At 37.5% G+C, this 18566-nt stretch overlaps 1 protein-coding gene across 1 annotated transcript in view; it reads right to left on the bottom strand.

The window, feature by feature from the left end:
* Positions 1–17173, bottom strand: part of LOC135197825 (N-acetylglucosamine-6-sulfatase-like) — a 34386-nt gene extending 17213 nt beyond the window's left edge. Inside the window, exons 1-3 of the mRNA XM_064224970.1 lie at positions 17020–17173; positions 11452–11606; positions 2502–2589 (exon numbers count right to left, since the gene is read on the bottom strand). Of these exons, the coding sequence (XP_064081040.1) occupies positions 2502–2589; positions 11452–11606; positions 17020–17169 (393 nt within the window). The 5' untranslated portion in view covers positions 17170–17173. The remainder of the gene's footprint in view (positions 1–2501; positions 2590–11451; positions 11607–17019) is intronic.
* Between the last annotated feature and the right edge of the window lie 1393 nt (positions 17174–18566).

Genomic DNA, 18566 nt, shown 5'->3' on the forward strand with positions numbered 1-18566 from the left:
TTTTTTTTTTTTTTTTTTTTACTGAATCATCATAGTCAGAATGCATAGAACTTCCAGAATTGGATCATATTAACAACTATTATACTGTATATGTAGCATAAAGTATACTGTAGGCTAGGCTACTGTGTTCGTATGGATACGATACACCATAGTATGCCCTAGGCTAACTCTTGTTAGTGTTATTCAATTTCTCTTTGTACTGAATTACCATAAGCCAATCTGCATTAAACCTAGAGAATTAGCTGAAATTAATCATTTCTATACCATATAATGTATATAGTATACAGTGTAGTGTAAGCTAGGCCACCCTATACATATGTAAAGATGGTACTGGTTACCCCAGATATGATTTTACCAACAAACAAAGGATTTATTGGAACCTAACCCCATCGTAAGTATGAGAATACCTGTGTACTGGGGAATCACTGAGTACTCAGGTACTAATGGGCACTCAGGTGTCTGAGAGAGCTCAGGAGTTACTGGGACTTCAGGAGCTGAACATTCGGGTGCTAATGGGTGCTCAGACACCTTCTTAGGCACAGAAGAACAATCTGGAGCAATGGATGGGTGCTCAATCAACAACAGGTTGGTTTCTATTAGAAGATGAGCGCTTACGAGGAAGTGGGACGCTTAACAGTCGAATACTGTTCCTCTAATTCTGGATGTTACTGGGAGAAACATTCAGGACTGTCCCAAAAACTGCAGGACAGATATTGATCTTGAGGTTCTCTGAACCTTTTAGAAGGCACTAAAGGGGAATGGGACACTTTTCTTGCAAGTTTTTTCAAAGGGTGTGATTCGTCTGCGAAGCCCCATAGGCACCTGGGACTAGATTCCCCAGAACTAGACAAGCTAGATGAAAGACGACTCGCTTCCATTGAGCACCTTTCCAGTGGCGGTCTATCATAACCTGGTAAGCAGCAACAGGTTCAACTGGGAGAGTGGCTACCTGCAGACAGACCTCACTGACCTCCCTTGACCTACCAGTTTGACTACTCCCAGGGTTAGGGGTATGCCAGGGACCTATGTCTAGGAGAATTGGTGGGATGGGCAGCCACCTCCTCCATTAAAATTTCAACCACAGTTTTAGCACTAAACATTGTCCATAAGGATTTTCACTAAACCTAACTGTTTCATCATATTCACCAACTTACCATCTAAAGACTTAGCAAAATCCTGTCTTTATACTACTGGCTCTACAGAATGTTTTCCTCCTTTTTTCTCCCCCTAAATTGGACAAATGACTTCTCAAGATCCTCCATATTTCAACATCACAATGTTCATATTCCTGACAAATCAAGTCAGGAGAACAAATTTGATCCTACAAGGCGTGCAGAGAATATGCGTATCATAACAGGCTTTAACTAACCTAGTATTGCAACCTTTGCTACAATACCTAATACTTTGAGAATTTGAATTGGTCATTGCTGACAAGTCAAGTGTCAACAAAGCCTAAATTGTCTAAATTCAAGTAATAATCAATCAAAAATTGGTAAATTTGGTCTGTAAAGAACCTGACGCTGACACTGTCTAATTATACCGAAAAGGTTACCAATAATGAGGATAACTCACCAATCGTATGCCAATACAACCAACTGAGAAGCAAAAGATTTCCAAAATTCGCTGCTGCTAATATGTGGTGTAAAGCCATCAGCTGACAGAAACAAACTGAATCTGTGCTGAGCAGGTTTCTCTCTTACCCTGCAAGTGGGTGGAGATAGTAGCCTAGCCAAAACATAAGTAGCGCTACCGTGAATTTCAAAATTCTAGTTGCTGACGCATTGAAACTAATAGCTATACAATTCTTGGTAAGTTGCTTATACAGAAATGAATTGTATAAATGACAATGAATAATGTAAAAATAGGAATGAAACTAAATGACATCCGTTTGACTAGAATATTTGTGACTAAACCTCTGATTGGAAGAAAATTAGTGACTGACCAAAATATAAAAATTCCAATGGGTTAGGAAAAATTGCTGAGAAAAAAATACAGTACTATCAACTATGAACATGTGAAGTCATGAAATGAATGCATGGGAACAAATATTCAAATGGGGGAGGGGGAATTTTTCACCAGGTATGAAAGAATGTACGTACGTAGTTTGTTTCTAAATTAGCATACTCTTATAAGATTTTTAAAAACTGTTAATAAGAAGGCAGCCATCTTGAACAAGGTGGTGGTTTAAACTGTTGAATAGGCAAAATACAGCCAACAAAAAACTTCAGAACAGTGCTTTACAAAGAAATAAATATCCGTATCGTAACCAAGCGAAAAAAATCATCTACACCAACAAGCAATTCTATTTACAAAGCAACCAATTTCATGCAACAATTAATAATTAAGGCAAACAAAAAATGCCAGTTTTGGTGTCCGCAAATACCTGTCAGCTAGGAACTTTAAAAATATTAAACAGAAACCAAAACTTCTGACAAAGTTTTACAATGCATAACAAGCTACTTTAGCAAACAGCTTACATTACTCAAAAGAACCTTGCTTACCTGCCACTGTGAACTACTGCAATGGCCACTTAAAGAATTATTTATGGCACCATGATTATGAACATATTGTCCCGTCAAAATACTTGACCTGGAAGATAAAAATATATCATAAAACTTACTCAAAAAAGTGTTTTATTCTAGAATTTTAAAAAAGTAAATCAACTATGTGTCCTCTTCTTCACTTAGTATATGCATATTTCTTTTAATATCCAATACTCTTTTATTTTTACAACATACTTTTATTCTTCAAATTTCACATCATACAATATGTACAAGCAAAAGACTAACCATAAAAGGAACAGAGTATACATACTTCCATATCATTAAGATCACCCATACCCACTCCTCCAATCACAAAAGAATACACATTTCTTCATTCAAGATATTCTAAAGAATTAGGTACATATATTTATCCTGTAAGTCATACATCATTAGGAGTGTTACACAACAACAAACACAACAAAGTGAGACCAGAAGTGATTAAAAAGGAGAGAGAGGAAGAAAACCTTTGCATCATCATTTGTTCAACAAACACATTACCTACTCGCATTGATGGTTCAATTGTCCAACCAGTTTATTGTGTGTTACTGACACCTCTTACCCGTGCAATACTCCTGAATGAAAAGGAATGTGAGCACATAAAGAATAAGATGAAAAACATATCGTATAAGGGTCATCCCCTATCCCTATCTACCATGATTTCCTGGGTCCTTCTACAGTCTTCATCCTGTTACTTCCATTTTTATTGCTTTTCTGAGCAACTGCTCCACAGCCTTTCCTATCACGTGTCCTAACCTTCTCAATCTTTGGGACCACATTCTTTTACCCAGCTTCTTGATTCCACATCTCTCTATCACTTCTTCATTCGTAATATGATCTTCCCATCATGCTCTGGCAATGAATCTCATCATTTTGTAGTCACAACTTTTCAAAATCTCTTCCATTTTACTTGACCCTTCCTATGTTAGTGAGGCATCAAGTAATACAACCTTAATATACTTTTCAGACATGTTCACCATTAGTCTAGTTATCTATCTCCATTCCATCCACATTGCAGCTATTCTCTGTTTTACAGTTTTCTCAAGTCATGCTTTACAGTCCCCCCCTCCCCGCCCACCCAAGGAAACAGGAATGCTCTACATCTTTCAAAACCTCCCCATCATGGTTCTCAACTCTCCTCTGTTCCCCATTTGCTCTTGTAGTAGGCCTCTCATCAAAAATCTCTAACTCATGAAAATATTGTGATCCTGAGTACCTCCTATAACCCAATCTATTACACTTGGTACACAGTAGAGAGAGCACCTAGCATCTTTCCTACAACTACACAGACACTTTCACAATAGAACTTTTCCTTTGCTACTTCTCCAGGCACCATCCACTCATTTGCTTATACTGATTTTCAATTCTTCCTATCCATTTAACTCTCCCACCTTTGAAAAATTTCCACCTTTTCTGCCTAACATCCTGCTGTTAACATTTGGTCATCTGCAAAAGACAGCTCTCAGTGACCCATATCCTGCACTTATTTGTTGGTTCTTCCATTACTATGATAAACAGCATAAAGATTCACCACTGATCCTTAAGAATACCGACTTTTATCTCTTGATTCTTTTGAAACAATTGCAACTACCACTTTCTCAATCTAGCATTATGGGAATGTGAAGCACTTATATTATCAAGTCCAAACACAACAAACTTACGAAACCTATAGGAATAAAAACTTGGACCATTTCACTGATATTCAGTAACATACACTTTCCATGCCACCAAAAATCTTAACACAACTTGAACCTCTGTATATATTCATAACAGAAGAAAGACAAATGTTGGTTCCTCCAAGCAAAAAAATGAAAAACACAAAAATGAAAACTATTGAAAATACATGTATAACTATGTGTAATAATTTTAAAACAAATCTTATAAGAAATAAAGTCATACAGATGATTGCTTGGCACATGGCAAAAGTTGCCACAAAGATGACCACTAAAGGTGATCTGGGAGAGTGACAAGGGTGAGCTATGAATGGTCTGGAATTGCATAATTTAATTAAATATGATATTAAGCTTGTGCTAGGGGTCCAGCCATGCATACTTGAAGTGTTTTTTTCTGAATAAGCAGGTTGGTGTGACTGGGTTACTTCTGCTAGGAAATAAGGCATCTCATGATCTACAAGGTTGTAGTGAATAATCAAAATATAACTGCCTACATTTAAGTTACTAGATACTTTTCAGTAGTTATTGGTTTGAATTATGTCCAAAATATTTTAAACATTAAAAAGAACCTTGATAAGTATCTTAAGTGTAGAGTACTTAAAGTAGATATTAGTGTTGCTTTCGATTTAATCAATCATAAGGCATTCATTTTTAAACTTCAGAATTTTTTGGAATGGATGGATATTTTTTTAGGATTACAATGGACCCCCCGTATTCACGTTCTCCGGATTCGCAGACTCACACATTCGCGGACTCACACATTCGCGGACTCACACATTCGCGGATTTCTCTCGGGAACGTTTCCCTGCATTATTCGCGGAAAATTCGCGCATTCGCGGTATTTTTCTATGAGAAATATCCACAAATTCCTGGTTTTTGTTATCAATTCATCATAAAATGCACTTTTTGTGATAAAACTATTAAAAAAACCAAGTATGAAAATTTTTAGTGGTTTTTCTTAAGTTTTAACTAACAAAATAGGCTGTTTTTAGCCTTTTTATAGGGGTTCCAAACATTCGCGGATTCTAACTATTCGCGGGGGGGTCTGGTATGCATCCCCCGCGAATACGGGGGACCACTGTACTTTAAGATTCCCTTATAGGTAGACAGCAGCAAGTTACTGTTGACGGTCTTTAATTAACCAAGACCTATCACGTATGGTGTTCCACAAGGTAGTGCTTTTGGTCCGCTGCTGTTATTTTTAGTGTAAACAAGTGATATCATTGTTATACTTGACATGCCATTTGAAAGAGAACTTTGATAAGGGACTTGAGTGTTGAGTAAATCAAACAGATTTTAGTGTAACTTTTGCTTTTGTAAATCATAAGGCCTTTATTTTCAAACTTTAGAAACTTGGAATGGGTGGATATATATGTCTTAAAATTACTTTAAGATTTCCTTACAGGTAGGCAGCAGGAAATTGCTTTTGAAGGTATCTTTTGCAAACCAAAACCTATCATGTCTGGTGTTCCTAGTGTTCTTGGTCCACTGTTAACTTTAGTGAACAGTATACAATTGGTACAGTTGTTTGCTTGAAAAACAAGATTGTTTATTATGCCAATGATGCAACAATTGTGAGTGTAATCAAATCTAAACTTACAAGAAATGAAGCTGCCTTTAGTCTCAATCGTGACATGAAGCTGATTAGTGAATGGTATGGAGTATAAGGCTGAACTCCAGTAAAATGACAAATTTTCTATGACAATTTGTATTTTTCATAGCTACAAACCTTCGTTCTTAACAATAGGATAATTTCTAGTGCCTAGCTGGATCCAGTTAAAAAGGAGTTAAGTAGTAGATCTTGTACTGATTTACTATCCCAACCTCCCCAAGTAGACAGACAGCTGCTGAATGAGTCTGAAACTCTGACAATGCATCTTATTCTTAAGAGACATCTAATAATAAAACTGTCAGCAAATGCCATTGGAATTTAGGTATTAGTATAAGTAAGGCCTCATACATTCACAACACTAATAAAATCAATGCAACCAGTTTTAGGTCATTTGTCCTTCCTTTTACTAAAATAATGTTCTTCACTGTGGATGATTGCTTTTGCCACAGAATTTTCTCTTTTAGACAGTTTTTCATGGTGGTAGGTTTCTGTTTCCTAACACTAGCAGTTATGATTTGGACCACCGACGGATGGTTTCTTATTTGTCAATTATTTATAAGTTGTATTTTAATAAATAGCTTTCACTATCATAATATCATAATTGATCCCTGATCCTCTTTTCCTGCCAAGAGTGATCCAATTTGCTGCACAGGATCACCAATATACAGTAACTGTGTCATGCTGCTGAACTTCTCAATGCCAGAGGTCTTTTACTCCTAACAGAGTTGGACTGTGGAACAATTTCCCACAGGATGTTGTGCAATTACAATCTAAAAAGTTCAAGCAAAGATACAACGCCCTAAAACAATTCACCTTGTATTTTACTCATTTTATATTTTTACCAATGTATTTAGTAATATATCTTCTTTTCTTTTCTAATATATGATCTTTTCTTACTGATTTTCCCATCGTCTTCTGTAACTTCTTCCAAATGAACACCATATTCTTTAGAAGCTTGAATTTCAAGCCAATATCCCCTGTAGGTTTCATCTGAAAAATATAATAATAATCTTTTTGCCACTTCCTTGTTCCCGGTCTACCCACTGCAATCTTGCCAGTGAATTTTATCATTCTTTAGTAAGCCCTGTTCAAGACCTACACAATTTCCTTTGTTAGGCATACGTCTCTGTTACACAGAGAACAGTAGTACAGACCTTATACAAAAAAAAATGTTTGCTCAGTTCATCAATGTGATGATACTTTTATTACAAAAACTCAAGCAATCCTCACCCACTTCATCCAGGCTGTTGCTACTTTCTTTTACTTGTTTGCCTTCCAGTGCTTGCTTCTTGGTATCTCCAAGGTATATACCAAATGTTCTACCATTTCTAAGATCTGTCTTCTATCACATGGTTCACCTCCAAACTTTTTTAACATCATCCACATGGATACTTTCCTCATTTTACTTTTTCCTTTAGCTTTGTTGCTATTCACCTTAAGCTACATTTTGCTTATGTTGATTTTCAATCCACTCATCTCAACTTCATTCTCCCATCTTTCAAACATTTTTACAATGTCTTCCTCTTATTCTGCTGTTAACAATAGGACATTTGGATATAGCAACTCAAAAGGGTCCTCTTTTTTTTTGTTCAAAACACTTTTGTAGCTTTCTCTATGACTAAAAACAACAGCAGAGAACTCAATGCAAATTAACTGATGGCCATCAACATTTATCACAAATTCTTCTGATATACCTAGCTACCCTTAAAGAAAAAATGCATGAAGGAAAGTGAAATGGAGTAACGCTCTGAGGCTTTCGACTTCTCATCCTTTACTAAGCAGATATAAATGTGAAACTAAGTTTAAAAAGTAAGCTCATATAAATGACAGATAGGGATAATAAAGGAAAGTATGTACCTGAAATCCAACAAAGCTGAAGAATTAGTAAACCTACCCAAAATAGGGGTACAACTTATGAGGTTTACAAAGGTTTAAGCCCATAGCAGCAGGTAAAAGACAATTAAAAAGAAAATACACACAGAGGTGACTGACCCCAAAAACGTTTTAAAAGTGCAATTCAATAAATCCCATTTTGGTAAACAATAAAAAATTTTGCAAAGTGAACATTTTCACAAAAAATTTATAAACATACAGATACATAGAAATTAATTGTGAGGAAACTAATTTCTAATTAAGCCAGTGATTTTATCTTTAAGATCATTCTTAAACATTTTACTAATACAAGGGTCCAAATAATAGTACAAGCCTGAGTTACGGTTTAAATTACAATTGGAATTATGTAAGTTGTATAATAGCGAACTCTAAAATGATTTTGTGAAAAGAACTCTTTCGATCCAGCAATCACTGAACTGCCAATCCAATTTCTCCTGAGAAAGCTTTCACCTAAATGAATGAATATTGCATTGAATGTTTGCCCAGTTTTGATAGAATACTTATGCTATTTAATTCTTACTTCTAAATCCTTGCTAGATTGGCCGATATATAAAGAGGGGGGAGTCCAAACATTGAATTTTATACATTATGTTATTCCTTTCCTTTGGGGCATTTTTTATTACCTTTCCTTTAGTGTGTTATTATAGGAAAAAATAGGGTTAACATTAAAAGATTTTATCAATGATTTTGTGAGTTCAAACTGTGAAAATAAGTTTCTTTCTCTGTGTAACTTTCACTATAAAACTTTCTGTGGACTTTATTATAGAAAATATCTAATATATATATCGCACTACAAATTTCATTTAATATCCAATTTGATAATGTTACTGAAGCCCTGATTTCTCTTCTGTCCGCTGGGCGCTGGTTTGAACCCACGAGAGGACGAAATTATCATCAATTAAAAAATTCACCTTCGGTTAACATACTGTATGTGAAAATATACGAATTCCGAGGTAGAGCAAATTGGATATGAAAGAACATTTGTAGCTCAGTGTATGTATATGAATCACAGTGATGTGATAAAAATTAATCTAATATATGTGAAGAGTAACATAAATCTATCAGACCTTAATTTTCCTATGTAGTATTCAATTAATTGATCCAAATATTGGGGACAGAAAATGCGTAATGCTCATAAAAACATACTAGAAGAAAAAATGTATATTTTGATAGTAAGATGGTGGTCTTAATAAAAATGGGCATAAGTTAAGTTGTTGGTTGGTTTTCTATAAATTCTGAATATGCATTGAAATGGTTCTCTATGTTTTAAAATATCTATGAAAAGGAAGCAATTATCTTTTTCTAATTCTAAAAGTAAACTTAATTGATGCTAACTGGTTATGCTAATTGGTTATTCAAATTCATGAGTAAATCATTTGCATCAATACCAGCTCACAAAACAACTAAAAATCATCAACATATCTATAACCCTTTAAAAGAATATAAATGATAGTAAAAATAAAGTCCACAGTAGTATATATGCAGTACGTATATTACTAAATACAGGTAGCTTTCACCAACATGATCAGTTGGTCTCTTCAACCTGAACAAACACAAAAATAATACTACATATATACTATACTACTGTGGACTTTATTTTTCCATTTAAAGACCACAAGATAGTGATGATACCAAATAAACAGTATTAGGTAAATAGCATTTTTCAAATAATTCCATATACGAGTTTGAGAGGAGTGGTGATAAAGGGTTGCCCATTGCCATACCAAATATTTGTTGATAAAATTCCCCTTAGGGACTTTAGTAAAGAGAAAAAATACATATCAAAACTAACGAATCTATCAGTGAGGCACAAAGTGATTTTGTTTAACAACTAAATCTAGATAATTATATATGTGAGAATCAGAGATTGTTCCAAATAACGAGGACAAAAGCTTGGCAATAAATTTCAAAAGTTTATATGATACTGAGCCAACAGTACTAATATAATAAGCTACATAGAATTATTTTCTTTGTGTGTTTTTACTAATCCGAACAGGCAAGGTACCAAGGGAAATTTGACGAACAACTGACCTTTACAGTGTTGCCCCAGTATTCGCAGGGACTCATACCAGATACCCCCAAAATTGCTAGGATCCAAGAATAGTTGAAACCCCTATAAAAATGTTTAAAACTGCCTATTTTGTTAGTTAAAACTCAAGAATAACCCACTAAAAATGTTTATATCTTTTTTTTTTTTATTAGTTTTATCATAAAAATCACAGTTTTTTAAAGTAAATTGTATTTTTCCTAACTATGCAAACCTGAGGTCCTTTACATAAGGAATTACTTTCAGTGTAGACTGGAAATCGGTCATAAGAGAATAACAACAAGGTAGGTAGGCAGTAACTGCTTTTCCGATAGTCATGAGTCCCGTCCAACTGGGCGTAAACATCCACTTTGCTTTAGGCCCAGGAACAGATTGAGGGGTGGCATGAGGTGGGCCTACAAGTACTATCCTACTTACAACCAAGTTTGGTTCCGACCCACTGGTTATAAGTCAGAATGGATGTAAGTCGAACCTTAGAAGGTGGCCAACATACTGGGTAGGGTATACTATCAAACCTTTGCTATATAAAAGTGCCTACTTAGTACTGTAATGTAAAGTACAATCATTATTTCAATCTTTTTACCATAATGTACTTCTACTAATACATTTTAATCATTTATGTAATAGTATATATTACGTACAATCAGGCATTGAGTTACAATGGGGTTAGGTTCTTGCATGCATGTCAGAAGTCGATTCTTACGTAAATTGGTTTGCAATTCAGTCTACAGTACAGTTAATACCAAATGATGCTGCAGATAGGGCAGGGTAACTCAAACTGATGCTGCCTGAGTGATGAGAGTTCTCATGCCTGAGTGATGAGAGTTCTCATGAGATGGCGCAGTGCCAAGTAACTCAATGGTCAACTGTCTGAAGTAAGGTTGTAAGTACGAGTGGTCGTATGTCGAGCAGGTTGTAAGTCAGATAGTAGTTGTATATATAAAGGACCTCAGGTTTGTAGTTAGGAAAAATACAATTTACTTTCAAAAATTGTGATCTGTTCCTACACGTATTACAAACCCTTAGTCCTTTGCATAAGGAAGACTCACTGATTGGTGGGAGGAATCTGAGTCATGTGAACAGACTGGTGTTCGTCCAATCAAGATTCCCACCCTAGTTGTAAAAGCAAGGAGGGGAACCTAGCCTCTGTCCAATTGATCGGAGTGTGAAAACTGCAAGACCAATGGTTAGACCTCTGGACCAATTCATAAGAGGGAGGCAAGTGTAGCCTGTTATGAATAGCAAACAAGAACTTATAGTCGGAAGAAAGATGACAAATATACAGTATTGGGTTTGTCTCATGCTAGTGTCCATTTCCCCCCCTTCTTAGGGAAAAGACGGATATATGCTTCTATACCCTAATGAAAGGGAAAGAATGGAGCTCAGTAATATAGCTTACCTGCATCGACCGCCCTTTCCAGCATGTGACGACCACAGCTCTCTGCCCATAGGAAGAGAGTGGAATGAAGGAGGAGGAGAAGCCAGTCACACTCTCGTTCACACCCATTCATACATAGCCCAAAAACAAAATTAAATATTATAGTAAATAAAATTTCATACAAGTACAGTATATAAGTAATTCAAAGAAAATCCTCTTCTTTCCCTAATTTGCTTACCTGAATATTATCATAGGAACTGATACTATTAGTACTACTACTACAACTACTGTACTGTCTTTCATCTTACCTGCTAGGACAGCAAAGGGGACTAGCAACAAAAGAATTACGGACTGTAACACCTAAATTTCCTATCATATTGATAACATTAGGCATGTGAGACATTCCATCAAGAGTAACATCCTGGTCATCTGTCAAGATGAAAACAAAATTGGGTTTTGCAGCCTGAAAATAATGAAAAGTGGGATTAGTAATTCAATAAAAACAAATAAAACATCAGAAGTAGCCATTTAAATATAATTTCCATTTTACCTTCCTGTTTTCAAATCTAAATACTACTAACATATCACACAAATCACTATATTTAACATTTTCATTAGTTTCATTGTTGATACTAAAACCACAAACCAATATTTAATTGCAATTATTTCAAACGTACAAATATTTTACATATTCCATACGTAGTTTGAAATAAAATATGTATGTATCAATTTATGTATGTATCAGTTTGGATAAACAATGAATTTTTGGAAACTAGTTCAACTTATGTTCAACAGCTGCTGTCATTGGCATGTGAGCTAGAGCAGGTGGGTAAAACATATGGCTTGGTGAGCCATCTTGTACAGTCAGTGTAAAGTTTTGTATCTGACATATCTTCCTTTGGTTCCTATTGTGTTTGGAACCTGAAGATGTTGCATATCCATGCAGGACCATGAACTTCATACAGGGCTGTGTGTATGATTTCCCCTTGTGAGTACAGGAGCTCATCCCTAAGCTCTCATGATTTTTTCTCTCAAGGCAAATGAGTAGCAGAGACATGTACAGGCAGTCCCCAGTTATCGGCAGGGGTTCCGTTCCCCAGGGGGTGTGCCAATAAGCAAAAACCGCCATTAACCAAACTCTGCGATTTATGGCTCCGATAACCTGTTATCAGCGCCATAAGCACCCTTACGGAGCACCATAAGAACCCTTATGGCGCCATAAGGCAATGATAACTGGAACTCTGCCTGTTATGGCACCACAAATTGCCAATTTTATGGTGCTAGACAAGCGCCATAAAACCAGATCGCCGATAACCAAGTCCACTGATAACTGGGGACTGCCTGTAGTAAGTGAGGTTTTGTGCAAAACTGTCATAGTATGCTTAAGGACTAAGTGTTGTTTTGATGGAAACTCACAACAACTGATAGTCTTACAGCACACCATGACAGATTTGTACAAAATATCTCTATTTAATTACCTAGATAGAAAAAACTATGACTGCTTATTAATGAATTCCAGTAATCCAAAGGTGAAATCTTACACACAGCCCTGTGTGAAGTACCATGGTCCTGCAGGATGCAACCTTCTAAGATGTCCTCAACTGAATACACAACACATTCAGGTTCCAAAAACAATAGAACCCAAAGAAGGATATGTCAGCTGCAGAGTTCTACAGTGACTGTATGAAATGGCTTAGCAAGCCATATTTTTTTTTACCTAGCCACTGTAATGCCAATCACTGTAATGGATGTCAGACTGCGCATGGAGAGAAGAGGTTGAAAAAAGTGACATAATAGCCTGAGGGCCAGCCAACATGTTTTTTTTTTCTGCCAGATCAGACCCTGGATATTCTACCTTATATAGAGATATTCATCATTGGCAGATCACTTTCCTTCTGCTACAGAGGTAACAACAAAGCAGGCTTCAATTTCATTCACCCCCTCACCAGTCATATTCTCTGACAGAAATCTCCAAGACAGCAGTATTACATCTTTGTCCAGGCAACAGTCAGCATCCAGGACTTAAAAGCCATGGTTGTCTTCACAAAAGAAAAGCACCTAGGTATTCCCATCCATCAACCCAATAGGCTAACTTCAGTGAAGAAGCAACATTCACCTTTTCTTCTATGGTAAGATGGCCTACTTTGAACAACCTCATTGCACTCAATGACTTTTTTTATGTAGTACATACCCTCTTCTGGATGCTGATGGTTGAATCTGTATAGCAATCCCTTATGAGCATACTCTTAACTTTATTTCCAGATTTTATTTCCAGACAAGGATTTTTGGGCCTGGCAAGTTCAACCAGCATGTCTTTACTTAGACCTTGGCACCAAGAGCAGCATGAGCCACTGGAATGGCATAAGACTTCCGAGGTACCTGGCATCTAACCCTCTTTTGTCAAGTTTGTCAGCATCCGGGAAACCATACCAAATGAAAGCTACAAATCTGGGTAAGAACATCAACACCAGCAGACCAACAGGAGACAGGATAAAGGGATTGTCCTTTTTCATTCAATAGTTTCAGTACATTCGAACTCCTTCAGCCGAGTTGAGGCCATTTCTGCTGCTGTAGAAAGTGGTTCATTCACAGCTGCTTCAGATTAAGGTCCCTTCAATATCAACTTACAAGATCATGGTCAGAAGTGTCTACTGGACAATACTGGTCTTAGACAAAGATCTGAAGGATCTTCAATGGTGGCAGGACCCTCATCACCTATTAATAGGCATTTCACTAGTTCCTCTCCTCTATGGAGATATTGATGCTCACAGATGCACTCAGTCATAGTTGGGGAACACACCCTCTAGATATGCAAGCTATAGGAAATGGTAAATAGCACGGCAAGAGGCAACATATCAACCTGCCTATGTTAAAGGCTATCTATTTAAGCCTTCATGATTTGCACCACTCTTGACAACACAGGTCACAAATGCAATAACGAGCAATTCAATGACATTGACCTACTTGAGAAATCAGGCTGACACAACACCTAAGATACTGTGCTAACTAATTAATCATTATGCAGTCTGCATCCTGCATCAATAAATTAAGCAATGAGAGCCTTCCCAGTAGGCTTAGCCACCTATTTGCCGAACACGAAGGAAGTGGAAGAAGATTGTGTACTGACTGAAGGTAGGACTATTTTCTTGGGTATGGGAAAAACCCAAAAACTCAGAGGTTATCTTTTTTCAGGTTTTTCAATAGCCCTTCCTGTGCAAGAAGGGTTTTCTGATGATCCTTCACCCACTGTTCCTGCGACGATGAATGGAGAAGCCAATCATCCAGGCACAAGCATGCGTACACTGATGACTAGAAGGTATAACCACTTCGCAAGAGGTGCTAGAACTTGTGTAAACACCTGAGGGGCCATGGAGAAGCCAAAACAAATTATGTTTATCTGAGGTGGATCCGTTCCCGACGGCATGATGATAACCAAAAATCAGCGATAATAGCATTGATCCCAGTTATCAGTGTTGATAACAGAGGATCAGTGCCAGAATATCATCATGGCTAGACAAGTGCCATAAAACTGGATTGCCAATAACCAAGGACTGCCTACTTCCTTAAAGGCTTTCCTTGCAGAGGAAGGAAGAACCATCTTGGGAAGACAAGGTAGAAGCAGGTGAAACTGGAGAAGCTGGCTGGAAATGCAACAGGAAAGTTGCTTAGAAATACCTCAAAAGAGTAGAATGTGCCAAAGGAGTTGGTTCTTGAACTACCTCCTCCCCCGCGGCAGATCCGGTGACAATGATACATTTCAGGATGGCTTCGGTACTTAAGGAGTCTTATGGTGCAGGCCAAGAACTTCTGCTAGTTGTTGCTTAATACATATGAGCAATAAATGGATCCTCTATGACGGGTGCAGGCAAAGAAGATTGGTGCTCAATTCAGGCTGGATGCTACCTGGCGCTCAGGAGTTGGTGTTAGGTATTCAGAGGCAGAAAACATGAGTGACACTCAGGAGAATACACTTGGTACTCATGTGGGTGCCTGATGAAGATGAAGACCGTTTCCTATCAGAGTGGCGCTTGGGTGCCAAATCTGGTATTCTGGATGAGAGCGCTCAAGGCGAAATGTAGCCTGGGCTGTGCCATGTACTGCAACCTGACTGTAGGCTGAGCAATGGCTCTCTAGTCCACTTCGAGAGAATGGGAGAAATCTCACTGCCATGACATCTCTTAAGAGGACAAGATTCATCTCAGAAAACTAAAAAAAAAAATGCATCTTGTTAAAGCTGGAGAGATTGGAGTCCGAAGACAACTGATGAGCACTGACATGTCTTTCCAAAGGCTGTCTGACATACAAGCTACAGAATCAGACGAGGGGGCGACTGTCCATGGGCAATCCCCCCAACCTCCTTGGGACCTCAGGTATGTATCCTCCCGGTTCAGGGGTGTGTGACAGGGACCTTCGTCTGGAAGAATCAACAGGACGGACAGCCACCTCCTCCACTGGCACTGGCAATGGCACTTGCACAACACTATGCACTTGACCCATTAGGACCTTAGGGGACTCACCTAACTTAGGACACTGTTGACCACACAGTCAAATTTGCAGTCAAACTTACTCTCAAGGCTGGCAATGGCATCAGGTTCAGAAGCATGGGAGCTGGGTACAGGAGTTGATGGTAAAACATTAGGAGGACTAAAGATGGGGGATGAGGCTAAAGCAGGGAAATGAGGAATGTTACAGTCATCAACAGAAAGAATAGTGATTGGTTCTAAACTTTGAGCCCTACTCTCAGCCTAACAGCTGCCTTCCTCCTTCTATCTCTGTCTAATTTCTCCAAAAAGGATTTCAAAATTTTTCATTTCTTTTTATCCCATCCTTTACATTCCTTGCAAGTAAGATCTTTTGAGCACTCTTGCCCTCTACATTTAGCATAGATTGTATGACTATTATAGGTCACCTTAGTCATGCAGGTCTTGCAACCATCCCTACAATATCTAATGCTAGAGGAACTTGAATCCGACATTATCAATAATACAAGGGTCCCCTAAAGTAAATGAACTCAGCTGATAAGTACTAGAACAATGAGTACATCATCAAATCTTAAGAAAAAGCAACAAAATAATCCAAACAAAGCTGCCAAAAACATTGATGCCGCGATGAAAGCCGGAAGAAAAGAAGTGAGCTCCCTGTTTTGTTGTACCTACTGTTCCCCGATAGTGGGTGGGGTAGTCTCCTACAAAAAAAAAAACAATACATAGAATCGCTACTGCAACCATTAAATTTTAGCTGCCGAACGAATGGAAAAGCATACTATTATCTATGCAATTACTTGGTAAGTTACTTATATGAAGAAGTATTTTAAAAATATAGCTATACACTAACTTGGTAAGTTACTTATAAGAAAAATTATTTGAAAAATACGTACAGTTAAGTGAACTAAAAATGTTCTTCAGTTCACTGGTGTGCCTAGTTCAGAATTCTATTGAACATTTTAATTAATGAACATGAAAAACAAAGTACTATAGTATGTATTCTTAAAATAAATTAACTAAAACAACTATAATAATCAAATGCTATACAAGCTGGATCGTGTTACTATATGTCAATGCATTGAGACAGTTGAATGCATGCAGTGCACCAACCAAAACAGTCATCAACTTATGAAAATGGTGTGGCCTTAGTTCTATGTTGATTTTTTTATTAAAAATTCTACTAGTCAAAATTAGGATTTGTCTTTAAATCGGAGCATCTTTGACACCAGGAAAAAATGGTTCTTCTAAAATTATGACAAAAAGGGGAGTCAAAAACCTTCTGTAAACTAAACGCAAAGGAAAATCAGCCAAACCAGCAGAGTCAGAAATTAAAAAGAAAACAAGGAGAAAGAAATTCTACCTACACAATACATAACTGCTTTAGACACTAACCTCTATTTTGGTTTTGGATAATATGCTATGTGCATGAAGTGGTGTTGACCAATAAATTACAGATACAAAAAGCGAAAATCCTAAAAGTAAGTAGAGCACCTGCTGACACTCCATCCTGGTCAAAAGGTCCAGTTCTCCACACCACAGCATCGATTCATCTGAAACAAAGTATAAACCAATCAGGCGAATGAATGAATGATTATAAATTATCAGAAGTCATCTCTTCAATGAAAATTAAATACAGGGAGTCCCCGGGTTACGACAGGGGTTCGTTCTTGAGACGCGTCGTAACTCGAAAATCGTCGTAAGCCGGAACATCGTAAAAAATCTTAAGAAAACCTTACTTTTAATGCTTTGGGTGCATTGAAAACTATGTAAACATGATATTGTTATTTTACAATAAAGTTTTGTACATACTTACCTGGCAGACATATACGATTGATGGCCCGCCCAGCCTCCCCTCAGGAGACAGGTATAAGAGAGAAAAAATCTGGCAAGAAAGGTATGATGGTTCTTACACCCGCCTCCCAGCGGCGGGTAAGGTAGATCACCTGACCTACCTGTCGCGTTAGCCGCGAGTTTTGAATTCTGTCGTGACGTCAGAGACGTAAGCTAAGTATATGTCTGCCAGGTAAGTATGTACAAAACTTTATTGTAAAATAACAATATCATTTTTGTACATGAACTTTCCTGTCAGACATATACTTAGCTGATTGACACCCTTGGTGGAGGGTACAAGACAGAAAATAACAAAGAAAAGGTAAACAACACCTGTTGTAGGATAAACATAACCTTGGTTCTTACCTGTTTAGGCTGAAGACTTCATAGATACTGTCTATTAGTCTGCATAGCCATAAGAGCTACAGCGAGGGCGTGACCTACAGCTGAAAAGACTCTTTGGGTCTACTAATGGGACTTGATATCCGCTTACTTAGTAGAATCCAAGTCGGATCATGTCAATGGGGGTTCGCCCTCTTCTATGACAGAACCTGTCCACTACCAACGCAGGGAGCTTCAAACCAAATCCGATCACCTAACCAAACTAATGTTATTAGCATTACGAAACGAAAAAAGATGCCTACCTGCATCATTTTTCATACAACCATATGAACTCAATTACCAAAAAAAAAAACAAGGGGAAAAAAACTACTAAGGATATGTTCCACGCTCCCTGCCCCAGCACCGAATCCGCCGATACGTACGGGCCTAACGCGAAGCACTCGTCATACGTAATACTGACGTCTTTTAGGTAGTGGTTGGCGAATACTGAATTACATCTCCAGAATGTAGTTTTCATCAGATTCTGAAGAGACATATTCTTCTTAAAGGCCAAGGAAGTTGCTATTGCTCTCACTTCATGAGCCTTGACTTTTAAGAGCTTGAAATGTTCTTCATCACAAGATCTATGTGCTTCTTTCACAACACTTCTAATGAAGAAAGACAGCGCATTTTTCGACAATGGTCTGCTGGGGTCCTTTACAGAGCACCATAGTCTGTCCTCAATGCCCTTAAGGGTTTTCTTCTTCTGAAGGTAGTATTTTAAACTC

The sequence above is a fragment of the Macrobrachium nipponense genome, chromosome 21 (assembly GCF_015104395.2).
Source record: "Macrobrachium nipponense isolate FS-2020 chromosome 21, ASM1510439v2, whole genome shotgun sequence".
Taxonomy (NCBI): Eukaryota; Metazoa; Arthropoda; class Malacostraca; order Decapoda; family Palaemonidae; genus Macrobrachium; species Macrobrachium nipponense.